General features: G+C 39.5%; 1 protein-coding gene across 1 annotated transcript; it reads left to right on the plus strand.

The window, feature by feature from the left end:
* Positions 1-1,863: 1,863 nt before the first annotated feature.
* On the plus strand, positions 1,864-24,674 carry LOC122404510 (transforming growth factor beta activator LRRC32). Its single transcript, XM_043408527.1, has 5 exons — positions 1,864-2,046; positions 2,120-2,741; positions 21,082-21,302; positions 21,654-22,528; positions 22,659-24,674. The coding sequence occupies exons 2-4, from the start codon at positions 2,693-2,695 to the stop codon at positions 22,491-22,493; spliced, it is 1,110 nt and encodes a 369-aa protein (XP_043264462.1). The 5' UTR covers positions 1,864-2,046; positions 2,120-2,692; the 3' UTR covers positions 22,494-22,528; positions 22,659-24,674.
* Positions 24,675-25,932: the final 1,258 nt, after the last annotated feature.

Raw genomic sequence — 25,932 nt, forward strand, 5'->3', positions numbered from 1 at the left:
GTTACTTTGAGGTGTCAGTTCGTACAGAGAAAAAGAAATATTTCCGGGAGTTGTTATTTTCTTAAGGCGAAACGTGTTTCCATTATTAATTTATGAAATTTCCTGGCACTTCCAATACACTCAGTATCCACCATTCTATATACCGAAATTCTCACCGCCTTAGGTAAATTCCGAGTAGCGCGCGAATGCCTTTTAAAGAGCAAAGACGTTCCAGCCAGGTGTTCCGGACGGCAGCAACGTTCTTTGTTTTCACGCCATTATAGTTCTGAATCCCTCGAAAATATATAAGATCGCCCCCTATGCGAAGTAGACAGAGATAATGAACAATAGACAGACGAAGGGGACAGGCCTTTGAACCGGGGGAACACAAGAGACGTTACAGGTATACACATATGTGCTTTTTTCACCAGAAACGATGATAAAAACGGAGACGGAGTGAATAGGGATTATCACGGGACTAATTAAACCATCACCCGAAAATTATACGTATATCTTTTTTTATCTTTAACTAGCCGAATTAAATAGAAATAAAGTAAAAATTTTGGAATGCTTCTTCGATTTAGCCAGATTAAAAAATCGTACGACTATGAATTTTGAGTGGACATCACAATTAAAAATGTGAGTTCGTTATTAATCTCGGTTTCTAGATAGAAGCATTGAAATTGTTTGATAGAAAATGAGATAGTGTATCGAAATATGTAATCGTTTTCCTCAGATAAAGTCGCCCTCAATGATTCTCCGTAAATACATCGTTATATTATGTATCATTTGGATCGTTAGTTCGCTCGAAGGACGACCGATCATTCAAGATAAGAAGTAAAATAAATAACGTTTAAAATAATTGCCGTTGTACTGAATCATCGATTACCGAACACGGCAGGATATAATCTCTGCTTCCGAGATAGAAGCACTTAGAGGCCAGATACTTGGAGAGTTCTAACGGATCTTAAAACGTTTTCCGTGCCGGTACTGCAGATCCGGCCGAACGAAAGCGGAATTTATCGATTCTGCTATTCATCTCCGTTCCACGCTACCTGAGGGTTGTTCCGACCAATCGTGACGCCGAGGTTCTTCAGTCTCAAAAATTATCCGCTGTGTAGTAGATCCTATCGATGGTTTCTGACGCACCGTGCGACCGGTATTTCTTTTTGTCTCGAACTGTACCGCAAAGCTGGGGCACTTTCGAAATAACGTTCCTTTAAGGGGTCGGGTCGTTCCTGCGTAATTTTCGAAAAATTCAACAATTTTTATAATTTTTAAATTAAGTATTACATCTAACGTTATCATACATATTTTACATTTATTTAGCTATTTAAAAAGTATACAAAATGATGATGAATTCTTCCTCATTGTAATTTTGGTTACAATAAATACAAATTAATTGCAACTAGCTAGCGTAGATGCTTGATGCTCTCAAAGAGAGTCAAAACGAAAAAATCAAAAAGCTTTTTAATCTATAAAGTTACAGTTATCTCTGTATTTGTTGAAAAATGAAATAAAAACAAAAAAATCGATTTTTTTAGGTACCATAGGACAATAATCCTTTAAATGTTATTCCACATAATATATTAGTTTATTTCAAATATTCATAGCAAAACTCTAAAATTGCCTTAGACGCAATTTCTGATATTTTCTTCGAATTTAATTTTCTATAAAATTTAACCAGCTTCGTCGTGTCGTCGCGTACAAAGTTAATTACCTGTCAGCTTTTACCCATAGTTTAAAGTATGATTTCGATTTCAGCTCCAATTATAAAGAAAACAGAGAGGAAAATCGTTTCTGCTCGAGGTACTGCTCTACAGCCTATGGAGCTTTAAATCGGTCTTCGGACTCGGCAAACGGCCTCGCAGTCGAACGCGAGACGTCGCCGGAGCAGCGTCGTGGTTCATGTGTCGCGATCTTTTTGTTCACGATTCTTAGCCATATCCATTCCTTTTTGAAATACCCAACGACGAATCTTTCGAAAATAATCCAACATTGATCGTGTGGAAAAGGATCGAAAAAACACTAGGCATCGAAGCATGTTTGCGCGGGAATACTTAGGAAGTAGGATCGCGTGCATAAGCAAATCCGTCTAATATTCTCTTTCCTTTGATTCACGAGGACTATGTTTCTTCAGAGCAACATCTCGGCGATGCAACGACGGACAGTGAGAGGCAGGATTTCTTTGAACCCCTTCTTAAGCGATAAAGATGCGTGACGCGCAGCAACAAGTCCTGGAAATACGTTGCCACCGTTTTCCCTATATTATCCTGTCCCGGTACCATTAATTGTTCCGTTACACACTAAAAGAGAGCAGTCGAGTAGCGTTCAGTGTAGTATAGTATAGTGTGTATCGACAAAAGTTTCGGTTGGCGTTCACGGTCAACCTGTTAGTCATGTGGGTACGGTAAAAATCGCACGGGCAGGAACTCTGGAAGAGCAATTTCTCGGAAATGGTAATAATGACATAATGAGACCTGCTCCTCGACGCGAATAAGGATTCACGATGCACTGACGGGTAGTTGGTTCGATTGTTACTTGTGGTGGTGTGATGTTTATTTGCCAGTTCTGCGAACGGTGAAACACGATAACAGCGTGCTCGAAAATGCGACGGTTTTACGATTTCGCCAACGAGACGTTGTAAGATTATTATCTTGGACTAGTGGAAAAAGTAATTGCTCGATCGTGACGAAACGCCGCTTTATGCATCATGCAGCGCTCTCGGGCCCTTTCTCGTGGATGGAAGGATAAGAAAATAAGTAAGTAAAATATCGTTGTTACAAATTTTCTTCTTGTGGATTTTGAGATCAAGAACCGGTTTATTTAGTTTTGAAATATCTCGCTCGTTTCTGCGTAATCGTTCCATGGAAGGATCGTTAACGTTTCATGGTGCTCAAAATACAAAGCATTTTGCGTCGCAAAAGGAATTGCGACTCGTTTCCTGAAAAATCGATCGCGTCCCGTGCGACTACTTCCCACAAAGATGCAACGTGTTTCACAACTGTTAGCAACTGCTGCTTCTTCGGGCATCTCGAATATCTTGGCAACTTTTTCTTTTCGAATCGCTTTCACCGACTTAATAAAAACACGGTATCGATGCCGGTATGAATTTTAGCTAATATTTTTAGCACAAGGACGCCTGGTTCTTAAACTTTTCAACTCGCTGGTCAGTGCGTCTTTTCGCGTATATGCACATAATTCGAAATTACCGTCTGAGTTATGAGGTTTTCCCTTTGTCCCGGCAAAGTGTCGATTACGGATAAATATTTGACTTCTATCACCGAACGGATAGTCACGATGTTAATCCAGGTGGGATTTATACGTGGACAGTGAGAGATCGTATTAAAACCGAGTTGAATTACTTTTCCTTGAACAGAGACGTGCACACGTCTGTGTTATCGGTTAAAGCGAGCTAATCTTCTTTCTTAAACGTTGATAAATTGTTTTCTGTCGACGGTGTTTTCTAACCTGCACGCGCGCGACAACGTTCACTCCCAACAAACCATTTATGTAAACACACGAGTGTTTCGTGAACAGGTTCGAGACAAATATTAACAATCGGCGTGCTTTAATGCGAATTCCATTTTCCAGCGATCGAGGAATACAGGGAAAGTGTTTAATTAAAATAATATGTATTAAAATAGTCGTGCGTTCTGTAGCTCCAGTCCAAATATAAACACCAGTAATTAAAATTATCATCGCTTTGAATTTTGCCCTGTATGTGTACATCTCTTTTTTAGGAATAAATATTCAAGTCGAAGAATTGTGGTTATCCACTTTCTTCCATTTTTATTGCTATCCTCACTCTAACAGATAAGAACCGGAAAGCGGAATTATTTTAAAGGCAATTATAAAAATATAATTCTGTTGTTACTATTTTCACAATTTATTTATTGTTCTGTATACACCTATTGCGATTTTTTAACGTCTGCAGTTTCCTTGTATTTTAATTTCTATTAAAATAGTTACCTTTTAACTACCTTTTAGTGCACAGTAGCAAACCTGTTTTATTCGTACAACTGTTTAGAATCTAGGCGAAAATTCACTTAATGTTATTTTATACTGTTCAATTCTGGTTCGTATAATTAGCGGTGAACTGGTTTTTACGTGTATTTGTGAATTCGTGTATTTGTATCGCGTGTTTTATTACAACTAAGAAAAAGTTCACGTATACCGGAGTGTGTGGAATAGAGGAGTAGGTTAATAGTGTTCCGAGAAGAAAAGTATACCTACCGGTTGTGGCACGCGGGAAGACAAAGGTTTCTGCGTTCGAACGCAAAACGCGTACCGATCGCGTTGCACAATGAAGCAAAAGCAGCAATTATTTCCTCGAGCTCCCCGTAAATGGAAAACTGACCAATGCGCAAGATTATTGCATTTACACGTGATGCAACGTCGTCTAATTATTCGTTTGAACATGTGAACGCAGCCATCGGGCTTAACAGCGTGCCATGCATAACGATGGGTTAAGAATGATATGGGAACCTTCAGAAACTTATAACCAGTCGGTTCTCAAGCGATATCCGAACGTTTAAAACAGGAACTTGATCGGTATTTACATATTTAGGTACATATTCCACCCGCATATTGGTAACATTTAAGATTAAAGTAACGAGTCTTCAGGCTTTTATTACGTTATGTAATTATGTGTTTAGAAAATAAGAAAAATCCAGCGACATGTAATAATAAGCTATAATTGCGATATGATTTAGAATTTTTGAGACGGTTGAGATGGTTGACAAATAAGGTCTCTCGTAAACCCATCTATTCGTGTTTATTACGACCATTTTCACGTATTTTAAAACAAATACTAAATCGATTCTTTTTCAAATTCGAATCGAATTCTTTCACGTTGTAATCAAAAAGCTTCGCGTAATTTTAACGATTCTGTCCTTTATCGAGAGGCACGGAATTTGAACTTTTTTTGCTATCTCTAAAACGTTACATTGTATCGAATTTACGGGGAAAAAGAACAATCGATAACTTTGCGAGACAATAGAACATTTTCACGCGTTTCGGATTTTTGTCCGTTTTACATGTTGGCTGTTGCAGATATTTTTGATAATGCGTATCTACGCGACAGGTCGTTGCGTTCACTGGCAACGATCAATCGATGGGATGGTTTAGGATCATACAATTTACTGCAGTCTGTACAATTGATATCGTACAGGCCTGTGTTGTTCGATTGTACGTTTCCTCTTATCAAGCATGTTTAACATTCGAACGTTGAATAGGTGGGATCATCGAATTTGGAAGGGTTGATCGTTTAAATAGTGGTGGAGAAATTTCAGCGTGCAAACGTCATTCCTTGAACTAAACGCAGCATCAATGATGCACGTAGTATCACGTAAATAAACGCAGTTCAAACTCATAAATACTATAATAGCCAAAACCAACAAAAATTATACACCACTTAGTCTAGTAAATTCCTTAGGCACATATACAGTGATACTATAAATTAACCATTTTTCAGATTATATTCACATCAATTAACACGTTTGCACGTTCGTGAAGTATGTGTAAAGTAAATCTGTTGTTTTTTGTGAGCATTGCACGTGCGAACAAATTTAAACAAGTGGTTAATAAGTACACAATTCTGTAAATAAGATTAAGTTTCGTTGGCACTTCGTTTAATATCGAAACTGCTATTAATTTTAAATCGTCGACTTTAGTTTGGTCGACAATTGTTATTAGTCGATTGAAACTGGAATTAAGCCGCGTTATTAATTTATAATCGCATCGTATCGGTTTCTCCGTTGATCGACAGGGAGAAACTGATGCTTGTATTACCAAAACGTTAGTTCCCAACGTTAATTTCATCAGCTTCTGCCGTACACATACAGGCGATAAACAAGTTTGCAGCTATTATAACCGACCGTGTCGTTAAACCAGGAAACCTGTAATGAGAGCCACACGCGAGGATTTTGGAGGAGTCATGCCCGATTGATCGTATGCCCGGGAATTAATCTGTTTCTGGTTTAGTATACAGGCTGTCCCACGCAACTGGGATAAGCTATATCTCTGAAACGGTTAGAGATATAAAAAGTGTCGTAAGAGAAAAGATAAAGTGTGTTCACATCCTGTTACTAAATAGTATTCCAGATACTCGACATCGTGTATTGGTTTAGAAATATGGAAAAATAAGTTTTGTTACGCTAGATCACCGATATTGAGGAACCATTGCGCGGCGTTACAAAAATTAAAAATCTAAGAATATTTGCAGGGGGTGGGGTGGATGTTAAATTTGAAGCCCCATCGACCATTTTCAGTCGTTCCCTCGTTTAGGAATACCAAGATAATGCGAGTTCGGAGTCGTGTCAGGATCGATGTTCCAGTTAAAACTGCACACAGCATGTTAATGACTGTTAATGGAAGACTAACGGCGCAGGTGGATGCGGTTGCGGAAAACAGGGGCGAAAAGAGAACAAAGAGAGAGGAAACTATGCTGGCAAGTTGGATGCGGCGGCCGAAGGAATAATCACGTAGATCCTCTCGAGGACAGTGCGCGAGGTGCATTCTTCCTGAAATTAGAGAGGAAATTTCATCCCGGAAGTTAGATACAAGTGCAACAACTTGTGCGTATATCGTGTTAACCGGGCCAGAAATTCAGTCGAAAGAATCGATGCGAAACTGGACCGTATTACCGATTTACTTATATCGGTAGTGTTTTGCATCGCTATAAAATAAAGATTTCTATTCACGTTTCGGTCAAATAGAACATTGAACCGAACGAAAGCCTCGATGTACCTATGTGGTTTATCGTGAGAAACTAATTACATCGAAGAATGTGAAAGAACGATCGAAAGGTCGTTGCATATTTGGATCGCATCACAATCTGGTAAGTCGCGATCGGTCGATTGTTTCGTGAAATGTGAAAGAATAACAAGATCCGCTCCCGATAGATTGTACAATAGCCCAGACCTTTTCGCCAGCTGTTTCTAATTGTCGTTTATAAGTAGACTAGCATTATTCGGTATATCGGCATCAATCGGGTTCGTTTATTTTACAGTTGATGATAATTTTCATCCTTTATATTTTGACAGTGCATTTTACAAGCAAAAATAAGACTAAAATGCCATGTAATGGAACGTTAAGAAGTTATAACAAGTATGAGAAATATGATAATGCAAAAATCTTTTTCTATCCCACGAAGAAAAAGCTGCTTCCTTTCTCGGGTATGGAAACGCCGCGAGGTCCGTTGGCTTTTCTTCCCATTTACATTGTACGGTTATAGTTTTTATTACGAGGCTGACAAAGTCCTGCCCTGAACTGTTACCGAACAGGGTCGATCCGAGATAATCGTAGGATTCTGAATTTAATTCTAATATATATTACGCGGCTCTTTTTCGCAGTTCTCTCTTCTATTTCGTGGCTTTTTCTTCTATTAGAAGTCATGCTTATAACGCAATCCGTATTATCAGAATTCACTGTTTAAAAGTTGATAAAAAGGTATTTTATAGCCCTGGCAGCATGAAATTTGATAAGAATTTTCAGCGTTCATTTTTCAGTTGTCTTTAGAAACATAAAGTAGTTTCTGTGTGATTATATCAACGAGCAACGAACAGAAGATAAATATAATTAAAATCGCACTTTTTCAGAGTAAAATTTAAAATTTGTATAAAATTTGTTGTGCTTTCGGTGATATCTAGTAAATCCGTTCAAATAAAATGCTCGTACAATCGATGGTAGTAATCCGAACTTTGGACATAATACTGTAACAGTTTTTGCATTATAGAATCACGGTGTGAATAGCCTTGATATCATCCTGGACAATGCTGGACTGTGTAAACGAGTTATTTCATTACTGGTCCAACATTTTAAATGCTTGAACGTGAACCGTTTATTCGAATGAAAATAGAGATTAACGAGTTTCGCTCGATTTATGGACCTCCACGCATGATTTTCGTTGAAAGTGCGAGGCAGAAGTTGCTCGCGAGTTCGTTCCAGAACACCGTGGGGGCCAGATATAAATCAAATTTAACGAAATCCGGGTTTCACCGACGCAGTCATCGTCGGTAGTAATGTAAGCGGAAGAACAAGCCGGCTCGATTTCTTTTTCCACCTTGTCTAAATTTAGTCTACGAGCGTCCTTCAATTTAATTCGTTCTTCTTGACCCAAAAGCGTTTCCATCCTCGTGTAACGGCCATCGTTGAACAGGTTATAGCGAACTATGTAATTATTAATGGGCCGGCGAAACGAGACGAAAATGATCATTGACGGGGCACACTCTTATTAGTCGGAACGATTGCACGAAACCATATGCTTCGATCGTTGACTTTTGTTCATTCTTCCGCATAAATTTTCAACGAAGACTTTAGGTATGCCTATATTTAAAAAAATAACTATTTTAAACTATCGTACACGAGTCGAAAATTAATTTTCCTCCAGGAACATATTCGATTAGTAAATATTTCAAAATATCTTTATACGCTTATTTCAGTACGTAATCTTAACAGTAGAATCTCGATTATCGATAGAAGATCATTGTTTTACGGTCACCTATTAATCAGTTTAACGATGGTATCTCTTGAGCCATGTTTTTTCGTAAAAAATACAAACAAGTATCGATTATGTACACGGTTTGGTCGAGGTGACGCAGGAAGGCCTTGCATTCTATCTTTGATCACCTGATCCGATTGATTCTGCTCCGATATAGAATACATTATTAATATCGAATGTCAATGCGACGGTTCGATATCGAATGTCTTTCTGGTCGCGACAAATAGAAGGCTGTCTAGTCCGCGATTCCTCGATAATGTTTCTTACGAAGCTGTTTTTGCATATTTCTTATGCACAATATTATTGCCCTTAAAGATACCGGAACGAAGTCCGCCAACGATGCAATCCGATAAGATCGTTCGAGGTGAAATACGATATATGTTGTACTGTTAAAGGTATCTAAGAAAAGATTACGTGGCTTGAAACGTGGCAGCGACACTCTAGTCTGGAATGTACATACGTATTAGGTAATTAATAAGTTCGTACCGAGTTTTGTACTGGAATTTAAAGCGTAATTTCGAACCAAGATTAGGAAAGGTTTTGAAAATAATTGTTTCAAACCATTATACGTATAAAAGGTACGTGCTAGATACACTCGATTCCTGCTAGACGATGTTCTTAACGTTATGGTTTCGAATCTACACCGCAGCAGTTTTAAGAACGATCTACGGCGCAACCCAGTTGACCACTGTACATAGAAAATGTTAGGGTTGTTGTGTCGTGGTGATAAATCTGTCCCGATCGATAGATAAATCAGGAAACCGATGAAATTCTTGCCGTACGTTAGAGGTTCACGATGTTTTAAATCTTGTTCGGTAGTGATAAATTTTTCAACCGTATCTCGTAGATCAATTTTCACGTAGGTATTTTCTCTTCGACGATCGACTTGTTCCCAAATGGCATAGCTTTATTTTTGCCGAAGAACACGTATGTATATACCTACCTACACGTGTTTGCAGAAACTCTGGCGTGTAACTTGAAGCCACCAAGGGAACGAACGTTCTGGATACTGAACATACGTCACTCAAAATTCCGTTTCGAAGGGACAGAAGTCTGTTTAACGGAACAATGATGTCAAACTGTTTGTCAACGATTCCTGAATTTTCTCGAGCGTTTGTTTCGTAGGCGAATGCAACTCGAGCGGAATAAATTATTCAGTGCGCGTAGACCGATGGGGGAGGGAGGGTAACAGCTTGAAAAGAAGACTGATCCAACATCCTCGAAATACATTGTAAAATTCATGCAACAGGAAGCATGGAGGTGTGTCCCGGTACCGTCGATATTCATAATGGTCTCGTAAGCTCTCGAACGCGTGAAATAAATTTCGAAAAGCAACGACCAGGGTTGGAAGGCGAGCCTTCGGGGGGGTTGGTTTCCACGTCGGTTGACGGGCGCGAAGAGTAGAGATCCTGCGACTTCATTTGTCTAAGTCGGACGAACCTGGGTAATGGATACACCGTATGCAATATCCATCTACCGAGCTCGCGAATATTTATGAAGCTTCAGCAAAGATGAACGAGAGAGATCGCTTTCTGAAACCTTTGTGTTCCTCTGTGTTTCATCGAGAGTACGTCAAAACGCTCTCTAGGGGACGTTGTTTCGTCATGACGCGGTGATGTACTTCGCCTTAGGCGATGTCAGCCGATGACGCTTATCCGTTAGATCCGCGGGAATCCTGAACGAATAGGGGCAAGAAAAGTTTTTCGGTCGATGTAGTCGCTGAATAAAGCAATCAGGCTTCTGATATCCTACTTTTTAACGGGAGTATTTTGGACAACATTTCTGTTAAAAGGATCAAAAGACGACGAGTATCACTGGAGGAAATTATCCGAACGGAGCGCCGAAATAATACACCCGGTATTTTGATATTCAATATGTAGTACGTAGGTATATCGTTTTCAGTATATAGGTTTGTTGGAATAATACCTGTATCGAAATCGTAAAGTTCTTGATACGCGAATCACCAGAATTGCTTGAAATACTACTATTTTCTGTAGTGGGGTGTCTATGTACATATGTATATATCTTTTTGATGCGAATGTGTTCGCGATTGGACGTGGTTCTTGACTACAGACTGACGTCTCTATTTATGTACTCTCGCGAGCCCATCCTAAAAGCGCTGTAAGTGCTGTCAGGGGTTCGTGACTCCGTCAGGATAACCGATCTGTCGAAGCTCTGTCTTACACATATAAACTCATTCGAGCTGTCTCTGCGAACAGGAAAAGCAAACAGGAAGCGTTTCTGTCGATATCAGATACATGCGATTTAAGAAAATCTAGAGGATTTCGAGCTGTTAGGTACAGAGAACGGAGACGGAACAGCGTGATTCTTGGCGAACAATAAGCTCTCTTGCGTATCTCTTGATACGTGAAAGTTCAAAGAGCATCGTACGATTATACTCGGACTACCGACGAATATAAATAGCTAAGGAGATAAATAGTTCTCGAGCTAAACTTCTTGTAGATATAGTATACGCGAAAAGTTGAGAAAACTTTGAGAAAAGGTCAGTGACACCGCGATTCTTCGCTACTGCGGTATTTAACATTTGCGATGATGTTGCGTGGCTCGCATACGCTTCACTTTCGATGTTAAAAATACTGAAGATTCTTCGTTTGTATCGAGTACGGTCATCAAATATTCAATACCGCGTCGTAGTTTTCTGTAATAAACGAATTTAACCACTCGAAACAATAACGAGAAACGGTTTCTTCCGATCGTTCGTCTCCGTCTTTGGTTTTCGTGGTAACATTGCAATTATTATAACCGTGGCACGAGCGAACGAACGTGTCACCGTTTTTCCCGTGACGCGACGGCGGGAAAAAAGCGCGCAAGAAAAATGAAATCGGTTGTTGGATACCACTGCGAGTAGCGCGGCGTGCCGACCAAGTGCCACTACCTGAAATGAAAACAGTAAAGAAGCCGTTATTAGATACTTTGGTGGTCGACCATTTCGAAACGTAAAAACGGATCTTATCGACACCACGTGAAAATTACGGAAGACTTTTATCGCGTCAGGAAATAACATCTTGTCGACAATTTTAGCCAATCGAAAGCTGATCAACTACTCCCGAAAACATTTTTTTCTCAGAGCATTGTAATTACTTGCGAAAATCAGGAAAGGCTTGAAAAGTTACATCGAATTTTATCGAAATTCCTGACCGTCGAGAATAGAAAATGATCGATTTAGCGTGAAATGATCTCGTAGGTAATCGGTTTCGTAAAAAATTCAGGTTCTGTGACCCGGTCGTTCAATCTTTCTCACACTCTCGTCGAAAAGGGATATTTTTCGAGCAAACGGTTCTAGGTTTTGCGACTCCCATTAACGGATAGCTAGCTCCCCTTCGAGGTAGTAGTTGAAATGGAAAATAAATTAAACGACAGCGAACAGTTTGTCGAGCGACGCTGATATTGCAACGATCTTCCATTTCTTCGAAAAGTTGCTCCTATCTGGACGAAATATCTCTTGAATTCCCGTGATCTCCTCCCTTACGTAACTCGAATATTTTCTCCGGTTTTCGCGTTTCAAGTTTCCTCTCGCTTATTGCGCGGCCGCGTAACATCGTGTCCTGTGCAATCGTAATTCGCAATCTCTTGTCAGCTGTTCTTCGCGACAGGACACCTGGAATGTTCGCGTGACACTGAATTTCTACTTTTTCCAACGGCCACCCATCGAATTCCGTTAACGAACCGATCAATCCCTTGTGAAAAATTCGCTCGTTTTTACGCGAGAACGATCCCCATAGGTCGATTCGTCTCCTCGGGAAGAAAACGTAACAATTAGCGGTTGCCTCGCAACTTTATCCTGAGAAATTTTTCTTTTTTACAACGCTTAATAACGGACATGTTTCACGGATCCCATTTAGCTATATTTCAGCACCTTCGATTCAGGGTCAAGAACCGGAAGAAAACGTTACGATCGGAGAATAATTATTAACCAAGATGATGACAAGTATGAAAACATGGAGAGAATATAACGCTGTCGAGAGCAATTTATTGCGCCAGGAAGAAACGCGACGCGACCTGTCCAACTTTCTACACAGCGATTATTTATTATTGGCCTTCTGGGCCAATCTGCTTATTGGAATCTCTGCGAGTCGACTCCACCGACCGAAATAAAACCAAGTTTCCCTGGGCGTCGAGCAACGAAACGAACTTTTGCCTTTCGTCACCTTTTCCATTGTATCGAAGGAGCGCAGACGAGAACAGAATCTCGCTAGAAAGTAACCACTCTAATAAAGAATCAAACTTTTCTACACGTTCTCTTCCAGATAGTAACGAGCGCGAGCTGCTTCAAGGCATCGACTAAATATCCTTTTTTCTTCGGATACAGAAGCACGTGTATGGACAAACTTCTCTCGCGAATTAACGCCGAGCAACCCAACTCTCTTATTTCACTGTTTTACGATGACCAACGAATCTGTTTCGCTTTGTAGGACACGCGAGGACGAACAATAAAATTAAAAGTCGTGATATCGGATTAATGGCGTCGTTCTGCGCCGCAACCTCGAAAACAGACTCGTCAGTTTCTCTGTAACGTCTAATCTATCGTGCATCGATCACGATTGCGAAATTCGTTGAATATTTATGAAAGCAATCGCTTTGTTGGAATACATTGATGTCGATGCCCACACGATGCCCGCCCGCGCCTTGCTCCTTTTCCACGAACGATTTAGTTGCCCGTACGATCTTAGATTCTCGTATTTATCGTTACACGGTTCAATATAAACATAGAATAAATAAAGGGCGGGATCCTTTCGAAAATCCCCTTCGCTTGCTTTGGTCGAACGCTTCTATACAACGAATATGCTGCGTTCCGTTGTTAGCAAGTGTAATTTGAAAGGCAATGCCGCGCAAACGTTATTCACGTTTAACACGTTCACTGCCCGACCCCAAATTTCTCATACTATTTCTACGAGATCAACATTATCTTTTTAGACAACCTAGGTACTACTTTATTAAAAATTTCTTATAATAATTATTTTTTTAACTTCATCTAAATTCATTTTCTTTCTAAATGAAAAGTTCTATTACAGCCTGACCACACCCATTACTTATGCATTGCGATTTTTTACGCGATGAATCGTGTATATTGTACTCACATTAATTAAATAATATTCCAATAGCAATAGTTTAATCTATATACGTATACATATATGTATAATACCGACATTTTCTATTTCGTTACAAATTCTTGCCTGTTAGCCATGGGTGACGTGACGATCAACGTGTTAACGTGTCGGACGTGGAGAATACGTGACTGGCAAAGAGCAATATTGCAAAAATCACAGTTTACTAAAAACTGACGATCCGTGGCCGAGTTAAAAATTCCATCGAAACGCGAGAAATCCAATTATGATCAGAGTTTTGGTAGAGCAGCCCTCGAGGTCTCGACGCGAGGCCTTCGGACGTTTCGAATCGAATACATATATAAAACTGTTCGAAGCCCCGTCCCGCGCAGCCAAAGCAGAAGTGCTTGTTATTTTTAGTAAGATACACGAATGAAATACATACGTTCCGTGAGCGTGTGCTTCGTTTCCGGGGCCAAAGACGGACCCCTTCGTTCGCCACAAGTGGATTTATGTTTTTTTAAATGGAACAAATAAATAATAATGTCCCATTTTAACAACTTTTTACGATCATCGATGCTGTATCGGATTATCTATAAAATGAATATAAAATTTACAAAGTATATTCGTGTTTTTAAGTAATATAAGATTCTTGAAGGCCTTGAGAGCGTTAAATGCGAATAACTCGAAAAATACATCGAGTTTCCGACCCCCTTAATGTTATACTTGTGCAAAGAGGGTGTGTCGAAATCTACCGGTATAGAAAGTTACGGTTAAACCGGTGGCCCGAGGGTCTAGCACTCTCCTCGTAAGCAAGAGTTTCCATTGCGCTCTTTCCGATCGCACGAGAGTTTTCGAGGCTGGAAAGTGCCAACGGACACTCGTTAAGGGGTATGCGGGAGTACGCGATAAAAATTTCAATTTATAGGGGAAAAAAGTTGTCAAAACTTGAACGAAGAATGTTCATAACTGCCAATTAACTCGTTTGCCCTGGCTGCAGAAGGGGCGGCTGTATTTCCCGGCCATTTTCTTCTGTCGTCATCCCGAGGCCAGCGGTTTCCCGCCGGTTTTTCCACACGGGAAAAAAAGGACCAATTCCTTTGCCTTTGTCGCCACCGCGCTATTATGCACCGCCTCGAAACTCTGTCACGTGCAATTGCTTCGATAAACGCTTCCTTTATTAAAAAAGAATCCTTCCCTACTTTTGCACCGTTCTCGCCATCCTCTCGAAAAATAGCCTTTAATTATTTTCCGATGCGCGCTGCTGTCGATAGTAAATTATAAGGGGCGGTTTCGGGCTCGTGAACAAATCTAAAATCTGCTTAAATATCTCCCCCGTTTGGATCGTTTGATTCGAAGATTAGAATTAAACGAAAAATATTTGTCTTTCGAGATCATAGATTTTAGAAACGAGGAGACAATGCGGAAGAACCTGTAAATATAAATAAACTGTGACACTCCAGACAGTAGTAAATTATTAGATAACTGTCGAGAAAATGTCTGCGGTAAAAATAACGCAAGAAGCCGCACTTTCAGACTCCGATCGGAATGGCACCGCGGTTCAAGAACAACAAGAATTCTATCTATACGATTAATCACCGTGGCATCAAAAAACAGATGGACGCATCGAAGGAAAAAAACACGTGTCTGACTCGTTGATGATTTTCACAAGTTGCAACCTTGACTTGAAATTTATGAACCACCTAATTTCTGGAAGAAAAAAAGAAGGAACGGAACGATGCGTCGAGGACGTTTTTCTTTTTCGGTCGTCGTATGTAATTTCGTAACACAGTCTTTATCGATGGAACGCACGTTTGCCGCCCAACAACTCACTTTCCTCGGGTAGGTTATTATAGAAAACGGGAGAACGATATTTCAAGAGTAGGTCAAGTTTACCGATTCACATTTCCTTCCTGGCGTAACTACAAAAATATCGTCAATTTTGAAGCTTAAACCACGTTCATTGCTAATCCAGTCGAATGCCAATCTGGGTATCGCATTAAAGGCCTTTTTTCTCTTCATACTGAGTGTGAGTACATACATATGTGTATTCACCTTGCTTCCTCTTGTTATAACTATTTGATTTTATGAAAAATATGATATTCTGGACGATTAACTTTCTCCGAAATGTTAGGAAAGTTAACCGTGGATTACACTGTACCGAGTCGATGCTCGAGCATCGGTAGAGACGAGTGATGAGAGATCAGAGAGAGAGAGAGAGAGAGAGAGGATGTAATCGAGGTGTCGTCGAGTAGCGAACGACACGAGACGCGCGCAAATTACGTACGCCTGTGGCAATGGATCAAAGGAAGGCAGGCATATCCCGACGCTTTTCCTCGGGGCTATGCAACTCTCTCACGAACGATCCAAGTACCCGACGCCGAAGCCAACGTTGATCCTTGGCACGAATTTATCGTATCGATGGGAAGGGATCGTGAATTGGAGATTCGTAGGTAGTCTCTGCTCTCTTCTACGGCATTGTTTCCATCGAGGAAGGAAGGCCGAGAACGCGCCGTTATCGCGAATGATAACAAGCTTCGTTACAGAAAACGATGCGACTAGATATCGACGAAAGATCGTTACGGTACTCACGGAGTCTGAAAACATTCTATCGTTGCGTTTGTTAACGCGCTACTCCCGCGGACGTGCAGTCGTGGACACTCTAGACTAGCGTCCGTTTTAGGTAAAAGGTAGAACAAAGCCTCGCAATCAGAGTCGAAAATCGAAGCGTGATTTGTACGGAAATAAATTCAGTTTCGTGTGGATTATTCGCGGTACCGTAAAGTAAAGTTATCTTTATAATCTGATGATTAGTTGTATCGTCTAACTAAAGGATCCTCCCGTAAATAAATAAATGTTTTTCAGACTACAAGAGGGAAGCAACGACGGCCTCGTTTCAAACGAAGGAAAGTAATGGCGAGCGATATTAGCTTCGGAAGAGAACAGATCGGTCTATTTACTCCGCTCGCGAGTTATTGCGCGCGATCAGTATCTCGATGTATCATGAACCGATTGAAGAACGGATCCCCGTATAAGGAGGAAGTAGGCGATCCGTAACGAGATCGTAGACGAGTCTCGAGGTTTGCGGTCGAACGAACGGGCTAACTTGTAGCGTTACTATGACACTGACTTTCATATCGATTACGTAACAATTATTTCACGATTCCGAGCAAACTAGTTTCCTGTTCTAGAAACGAAAACAACCCGTCCTCGAACGAGAAATTCAAGACGTTCGATAACATCGCTCGTAGTCACGTTTCATTCCGCTCTCTTTGCGAACAACGAGCATCGTGTATCTCTAGCATCGTCGACTTGAAAAACTCCACCACGTTCTCCGTACTACTCATCTTCACCAATTCCTTTTCTCTTTTCCTCCGTCTTTGAATGATACAGGAATATCGGTTACATTTATTCATACGATCACTATCGTTACTAATGTGTATTCCACACTACAACATTCCATTAGAGTCATTACATATTCGCGCTACAATAACCGGAGTTCATAAGACTGGTAAGAATCTGGTTATATCGTTAGGATAATAAATGGATGAAACTGTCTAATACCTTCAAAGACTAGCGGAATGGATACAACTTTGAATATTACATACATAAAGCTGCTGAAATAAATCAAATGTGTAAATCAAAAACGGGGAAATATGGGTATACATCGAAAAATTCCAGGAGGAATTGGGAGGATAGCTAAAAGAGACGAAGAGGATAAAGAAAGAGATGATTATTATTATTATTAAAACATTTATAGAACGATGGGAGTAATGAGTAATAGGATTGGTACGAGCGGAAAGTTCGACCCAATACAAATTTACGAAGCAATGGAAAATAAGAAAGAACCTTATACACATGATTTAACAAGAAAAGTTCTATAGTTTTAGGAAACTATTTGACATAGAAAGTGGTTGAAATTGTACAAGTCCTTTAGTTAAAAGTCTGTCAAGATTCATCGCGCCGCAATTCCAGCCCGTCGTTACGTCCGGATCAGAGTTCATTTCCGACGATTTTCTAACCAGTTTTCACTGCTCGCTCGAAACACCATCGACAAGATCTCCCGCGAGATTTTCCTTATCGCGGAAAGGGAAAATCCCATTATCAGAAACGCTAGGAGTGTGGGGCAAACAGAAGAAAGCCGAAGGAGGAAACAGCAGCGTTAGGTCGACGCAATATTCCGAGCTACTTGGACGGAAATAATGTGGAAACGGCAAATATTATTTTAACCGTCGATTTATAGAGTGGGCCCGTCACTCTGACGAGAACCAAGCATTGTTGCTGCCCCGGCTATTTTACGTTCGCACGTTCTCGCACCCGTTTCCTCTCCAAACCCGCTAATTATAAACGCACGCGATTCGACTACATCCGAGAATGTTTAAATCTGTTAAAATTTATCGACGTTCGAAACGTCGATCAATCGTCTCTGTCAAGATATTCACCGGTTATGAAACAACATAACAATCACACAGACGAAGAAAGGAGGAATTTTATTGTTCAAAAGTTCATGGCACGAGTTGTGTAATCTAAAAACAGGGGAGAAACGAAAATCTACATACAGCACGTGCAATTTCCGATATATTGGAATAAGTCATTTTGATAACACTTCGATGTAAACAAATCGTGTGTATACATATCTTCGAAAGAAAATATTTTCATATGAGCTTTTTTCATAACTGCCACAAGATCAGTTCCTGTGTCTTAATGCGTAAAAACACTTGTTGATAGCAACTGTTCGGCGGACACCAGGGATTAGGAAAAGTAAATTGCGCTACGAGAGTGAGACCACCTAATATACATATGTATACAGTTTTGTACTCATTCAAAGTGGGGAAAAACCTAAAACGTAACTTTTAAGGTAGTCTTTGTGTAAAAGGGAGGTTTGTAAAGACAATATGCTTAATTTACTTGGGCAGAAACGTAAGCTTGTAGAAATCGGAGCATCTCTTTTTCTTTTTCGTAGATGGTGTTCAGCTTGGAAATATTGTAATATAAATGTTTGTTTAAAACAAATCAGAACGATGTTTCACGCTGTTTCGTAGATTTCTGTGAAACAACCCGGCAAATCTTGCTTCGTCTTTATTCGCCTTAGCACGATCCACTGCGTCGATTTGGTCGCGAAATTGCGTCCTCGCAACAAAGGGCTCCTTCAAGGGGCGGCGAGTCTCCTTCTCGAGATGTTTTCGTTTCCGTCGCGGGACGCCCCGTTGCCCCGTTATTTTCGGCGGTTTTCTCCTCGAGCCGGTTTTATTTCCAGATGCATCGGCGTGCACTTTGCCGCACGCTAAAATTGCACTCGCGCTTAACCGTCCAACTACTATAGCAGTCGGCGAAATTTTCATACTTTCATCAATCTTTTCTAGCGTACAAAGTGTTCGTCCATGAATGTCCAAGCAAATATCTCGTAAATGGTTCAAGATACAAAAGAGTTCGATAAGAGAAATTTACACGACTTTAAGTCGACCGTAAGATGCGCGTAAATTATTTTTTTTATTCGTAATTTCTTTAAATGGTTAAACATAATTTTTTTCATATTTAATTAATAGATGTCATTTTCAGTAAAGATGATATATCTTGTTAGAGATTGTACGAAACTATTATGCGATCCTTTCGTATTGCAAGTCGATCGTATTCGAGTTCGATCGGGGTCATCTGTCGACATTTATACAGATTACGGAATAGTTATATCAGAAACGTTATCAGAAGATGATTTATACTTGACGAAATGTAACATACAATTATGTTCAATGGAAAACGTTAAGTCATTTCAGTCAATAAGTTGGAATTATTTCGAAACAAAAGCAGATAAGTCCACGATAAGGTGTTATCTACGAAAAAACGGAGCGTTACCTCGATATCGTCATCAACGTGTATTATATTTTACGGCCAAGTCATTTTCGGAGGAAGACAATTTAAACTTTCCTCGTCTTAGCTTTCCCTTCGTTGCACTCTCATCATTTGCACGAATCGTTGACTTTCATCCTTTGAAGCAGGGATTTGCAATGGGAGCCATATGCTCTCCTCAGATGGTCCACACCGTATTTTTGTGTGATAAATATGAATCAGGAATAGAACAAGTTCCACAAATAACTGTGTACGTGCAATGGTTTTGACTGAAATAATTTACGAAAAACCGAAACGATGTTTAGATTAAGAATCGATAATTATTCATTATACCTGAGAACCTTTCACAATATTTTGCCAAAAAATATTTAGTACTTTTATCGAATTGTTTTTGGGAGAAAAGAACCAGAAACTTATCTCATTGTTTCACACGCGATGGATATTTCTTTTCGCAAATTGAAATTGAAAAACGTGTCCGCAGGAGCGAAAAACAAGAAAGTTTTAATAATTCTATAGACCTTTTCGTCGTATTTCATTAAGCTTTAGAAACATGGTTTCAGGATTAGAATTTCGCACGCGACGCAGAAAGTGTATCGAAAGTTCCGGCGAAGTCTGGCCACAGGAATAAAGTTGGCTTACGTTAGAGGGTATTGCTGCTGCCTCTGCAGTTCATCGGAGCTTGGTACAATAAACACGAGCCGGTGTCTTCTTCCAGAACTTGCTAACTGCGTGTATTGAATTTATTATTGGCATATTATATATACTTTCCTTCGGTAAAATTTCATTGTTAGGAATCCTCCGCTCGTTAAATTCGCCACGAGCGAAAACATTCAGCAGCGTCCACGACGTAACAAAAATCGATCGTATCGTACTTAATAATTCGTAATACGTTTATCCAAATCGTTGATTTTTCTTCGATAAACACAGCAAGTATGTCCCAACATCCATGGACAACGACGTTACGTAATGCGGACAGGTATTTCGACGCGTTAAAAAATTCAAACGTGGTACACGCGCGCGTTCCTCTCTTGGATACTGTATCGAGAATGCCTCTCAGAAATTCTCTCGTCATTGTTCACGCCCTAAAGGGGATCGTAGCTAGGTCAACACGGAATAATGTATCGAAACCTAGCAGCTCCGTGTCTCGTCCTTCTGTTCCCCGAATCGCAGCGAATTTCGTAATTTTCGTTCCGAAAGATATCGAATTGCTCGGGAACGATTGCTTCGATTCTTATGAAATCTACGCTCGTTGATTGATTGCCAAAAGCTTGAAATGTAAGAGTAAAAGTTGGAAAGAACCGATTGCTACTATTAAGAAGCATTAAGAGTTATAAAACGCGACGCGACGCAGAGGAAAAGGGAGAAATCGACCGTACCACCTATTCTTCTCACTGTTTAGGGTTTTAACGGTTCGTCTACATAGTAGTAGGATTTACATATGGATAGGATATTACTAGATTAATGAAATGTAATGTTTACTAAAATTAGGGATATTTTTAATACACATGAGATCCGGACAGGAAAACGAACGAACGAATCCCCGCTTCTCATGGTCGAAGGATCGTTCGTTGTGACGTTGTTTCTGTAATTTTCGAGAGCTCGTTGACTCTCGAGAACCTGTCTGTCAGCCTCTTGAAACATGCGCGAACCTCGAACTCTCAGCGAGAACATTTATTTTATTTGTTGCAGACACGAGTATGTTTCTGGTTAACGGAATTGTGATGTTGGGGTTCGTCGTGGCCACCGTGCCGGACGCGATGGTACACGGATCTTCCGGACCGATGCTGGTTATGGATCAGGACATCCCTTCGAGGACTTGTCGGTACAGCAGGGTACGCTCGATGATTCAAGTCCGCTGCGTTAATTTGGGTTTAGAAGAAATCCCTTCGACTTTGAAGTCGGATATTCAGGTAAAACACAGTAAAATACATCGTTAGGTGAGACTTAACCTGTCGAGGTCACCTAGAAACTACTCCATCATACACCATTAGGCTGTTCCGTCTCTCCTCCATTCGTAAAAGTTTTCGCGATCTATAATCTCGATCTAAATTGCTAAAAGTTTGAAATATTCTATATTACAAGGATATATCAGTGATCTATTTCGCGATACTAGAAACGTGACGGAACAATAAAATTAATCGTTTCTGAAACCGATTCTCTGTTAGACTCGGGGAGACTTATAGCGGCTATACTATTAAAACCCCGAAACAGAATCGTACAGTCAACTTTTTCACACGATTAATTTGAGAGTTTTCCTATAGATTCTCGATGCGTCGGTGAACAGAGTGCGGGAGTTAACAAACAACAGCTTGGCTCCGTACAAGAACCTCGCGTATCTCGATCTCAGCGACAATTTTCTACAGAACATTCAACAGGGAGCATTCGATAATCTACGATACTTGGAAGTGTTGGATCTGTCGAAGAGCGGCTGCGACGATCTACCGAGCAGCCTATTCCAGTTGCCCTATCTGCGTAAGGTGTTCCTGTACCATAACAAGCTGACCGACAATCTGTTCAGACACACGGATGTCAAGTCACCGTTGAATTTTCTGCAATTGTCCAAGAACAGACTTTGCAGGATTCCCCAGATGGGCCCTCTGCCCACGCTGGAGCATCTGAACGTATCCGAAAATTTCATCGGCTCGGTAACGCCCGAGGATCTGGCTCCGTTCTGCATTCTGAAAGTCTTAGACCTGTCCAAGAACCCGATCAAGTTCAACGCGACAAATTGCGAATGCCAAACGTTGAACTCGTGGCTAACGGCTCGCGAGATTCAGGTGTATCCTGTGTTCAACTGCACGGAAGAGCTGCAACGAGGATGCTCCTTGAAATCGGAGTTCAGAAATAAAACCGTGGAGCGGTACGAACGGTGCCTGGACGTATTGCAGCTGCGGATCGAGACCGAAAAGGCAAGGAGCACGTGGATTCTAGTTGCTTGCTGCATCTCCGCGTTCCTCGTCTGTTTGTTCCTTGGTCTGTTCTGCGTGCACAAGAGAAACAAGCGGAGGAAAAAGAAGTTGAAAGAGGAGCAAAGACTAAACGCCAACAACGCCAACACCGAGCTGCTCAACAGCAATTTGAACCAGCTTGAAAATACCTGAACGCGGACAGGCACCTTTGCGACATCAGGCATATGGTAGGCATTGTTTTATTTATTTTAGAATAACTCTTTTGCCGCCACATACAGGGTGTTCGGCCAACCCTGGAACAAATCATTCTGGAAAAATTATTTTTTATATACTCTTAAGCGATGATTCTCTTTTTAGGTGTGAAGCTGATTGAACTTGGAGTAAACTTACAGAAGACCGTACCAATTTCTTCTCCTCTGTACAGTATGGTGAGAGAAAGAAGGAAAGAGAAGCAGTGTTAAATAAAATTGCGTTTGCAGACTCAAATACACATGTATCCAACGAAGATATTTAAGCGATCTGGGATTACGATTATGGCCTAGCTTTATCCGCGATTACGCGAATATTCAATCGAAAACCGAGATTTATCGGCCTTTACCGATGTCGTGTACGCAGGTTCTTTGATGTTCAACATTGATTTTAACCGCGCTGTCATCCACGATCGTGCTATTTTATAAAGTCATAAATCGAACATCGACTCGAAGCGTACCATTTAACGCAGATTGTCCACTAGAAACGAGCCGTCTTAATATCTTTAATATTTTTATTTTAAAACAGCCGTCGTTGCTATACGTGTTCCACTTAAAGCTATACAACTTTGGTGAGCAATATTTCTTTCTCTTATTTAAAATAATGAACAAAATAAAGTTGGTTCGTTTCTAACAAGACATCTTGTGTAATGCATTTCGGAATGTTTGTAACATTTCCTTTTTCGTATCCATGCGTCTAATACAACATTCTAATGGAACACAAAAATACTACATATATATCTCCATATGCAGAATTAAAATTTTGTGTTACACGCGTTGGATAAAGTGGGATTCAAGAACTATAAATGACCACGATTCGATCGAATTTTGTTTCTCGCAACCGAAGCAACACCACGTATCTATTTATATTCCTTTTTACATTAAACGAAACCACTTTGTAAAATATACATATATGTACACTTATACATATACATGCATATACATGTATGTATGTATTAATTATTATCGTATTTATTTTTATTTGATAAGAGAACGTTCAATGTTATTTCTTTGTTCATTTTTGCATATAATTCTTCATGCAACAAGATTTTTCTATTTAACTATGAGTATGTGAGAATCATTTTATTTGAAAGAGCAAATTGTAATGTAACGTTTATGATTTCATGCGAAGTATGCCAACTGCCATCAGTTCGTTTGCAATACGATTTGAAATTCTATGAAATTTTGTCGAGTATGCGCCATACGAGGCAATCAAATCTGGAACAAAAATGGACGAATTAGCGCGACGGAAGGTAAGAAACGTCAAGTGTCGGAAAATCGAAATACTAGTTCCTAATATTTGTAATATCTTTATCGATTACTACCAAGCTTCGCTAACTGTTCCTGTTTGGAAATCAGTTTTGCAAGAAGCGGTAATCATGGCGTGTACTTAAACTAAACGTGTACTTAAAAACCGGGCCAATTTTTTTTCTTTAAATTAAGGTTGACTCTACTGAAACTGAAAAATATCTATTTGAAACAGCACTGTTCAGATGCAGGTAAACTCCACTATCAATTATCGATTTCAAACACCGATGAAAACATGAGAATCAACGTAGATCGTTTTAATATTTTTAATTCGGCTGGATTCAACGACGAACATAATTAATTGTATATTATAATGTACATGTAAACATTCCAAATATCATTTTTCAATCCAAAGTACTTGCGACAAATGTTGCTCTTTAAGAGCTAAGAACAAAAAGTTCAAACTTTAAGTTAAAGATAGCAAATTCTCGATGAACATTGCCCATTTGTACGATCCATGATCTATCGACCGATAGAAAACTCTTCGTATGCGCGCACGATGTGTACTTAAATCTATGTTCCAATACAGTTGTAATTCGATCGTCTTTCTTACTGTTAATTTTTAATACTTTACATCGGATGTAACTGTATACGTTGCACAAAAATATTACCAAGTGTTTGATGAATTTCATAAAATAAACCTTCGATCCAATCGTCCTTTCTTTGATTAAAAATATTAAACAATATTATCAAAAGGAAACAGAGAAACTGACGAGAATGATTGGAAAGTGAATATACGAGTGAAGCGAAACGATGAAAATTATATGCATCATTAATCGTTCGTAGAATGTTTGTTATTTACATCGGGCTCATACACGTGTTTTTCAACTGTAGTTTAACGATTTTGTATTTATTATTTACTGCAAATATATTTATTTAAACTTATTGTAACTTGTAAGTTAAATTTGTAATTGAACTCGTTAATTTAAGAAAATTAATTAATAATAATTGCTGAATAGCATGAATATTTATTATGTATATATGTATGGACAAGATGTACAATGATGACAAAACGAATGCTTGTAGAAGCGTAACTTAAAAATAAACAAAAATTATTATAAACAAGAAAATAAGAAAAACTTGATATTACAATAAAATTATAATTTCTAGAATTAGCTACGTCTAGGGAAAAACCATCAGTACTAACTGTCCCTTACCCCTTCCATGTACGCGTACTCGATTTTGCACGCGAAAGTATTTAAAGGGACAACTAAAACTTTTCAAAATATCTAATCTATATATGATACGTCGCACAAAATACTAGCAAATAATGTTCTATCGATATCTCCCTGAAATAAAAAAATTCAAATGTATTATCAATTGAAAAAATATATTATTTCTTATTAACCATAATTCATTGTGTTTTGACAATCAATTTTGGTACATGGACTCTGTGAGTGAGAAGTACATAATTAATAGAAACAGTTATTGGTCAGATTTTTCTAAATGTTTATTAATATACTTTTTCAATGTAATTACGAGTCATGCTTTGGGCCACAACACTGGAACAATAATGATAATGAATTTGCTATGTTATATGCAAACAGTAATATACAAATAATAACAATCAATTTTGTATAAGTGATCTTTTACAGTATTGTAACGAATAGTGTAATTTTTCCATGTGTAACCATTTTTAATAGTTTTCATATATTGTATGTTGACTGACTAATGTATTTTCCACGTTCAAATATATTAAATGTATATGTCATTTAATTAAAAACGTTTAAGGTGTAACTTAATAAATAGAGGATAACCTTTATATTAACAAGTTATTTTAATTTCTAAATGTTATTATCAGAATCTCGCATCGCGCGTAAATTAGAATTGAACTGTTAGGTGATTCGAAAGGTTAACTGGTAGAGATGCCAGACGAAGCCCCGGGTGCACCGGGGACACCTCATTCCACTTTCTCACCTATGCCAGATCACGCGTACGTGAGCTCATAGAGTTTCGTTGAGTCGACAAAGGCAAACTGACGCATGCCCTCTTTCTCGATTCTCCGAAACTGCCCGAAGTAATTTCGGACCGTCTCGTGGGAATCGAGAGAGGAAGGCTCACATTTGCCTTCTCGC

This window comes from Colletes gigas, unplaced genomic scaffold, assembly GCF_013123115.1.
Source record: "Colletes gigas isolate AHSC1104 unplaced genomic scaffold, ASM1312311v1 Colletes_gigas_Sc00003, whole genome shotgun sequence".
Lineage (NCBI taxonomy): Eukaryota > Metazoa > Arthropoda > Insecta > Hymenoptera > Colletidae > Colletes > Colletes gigas.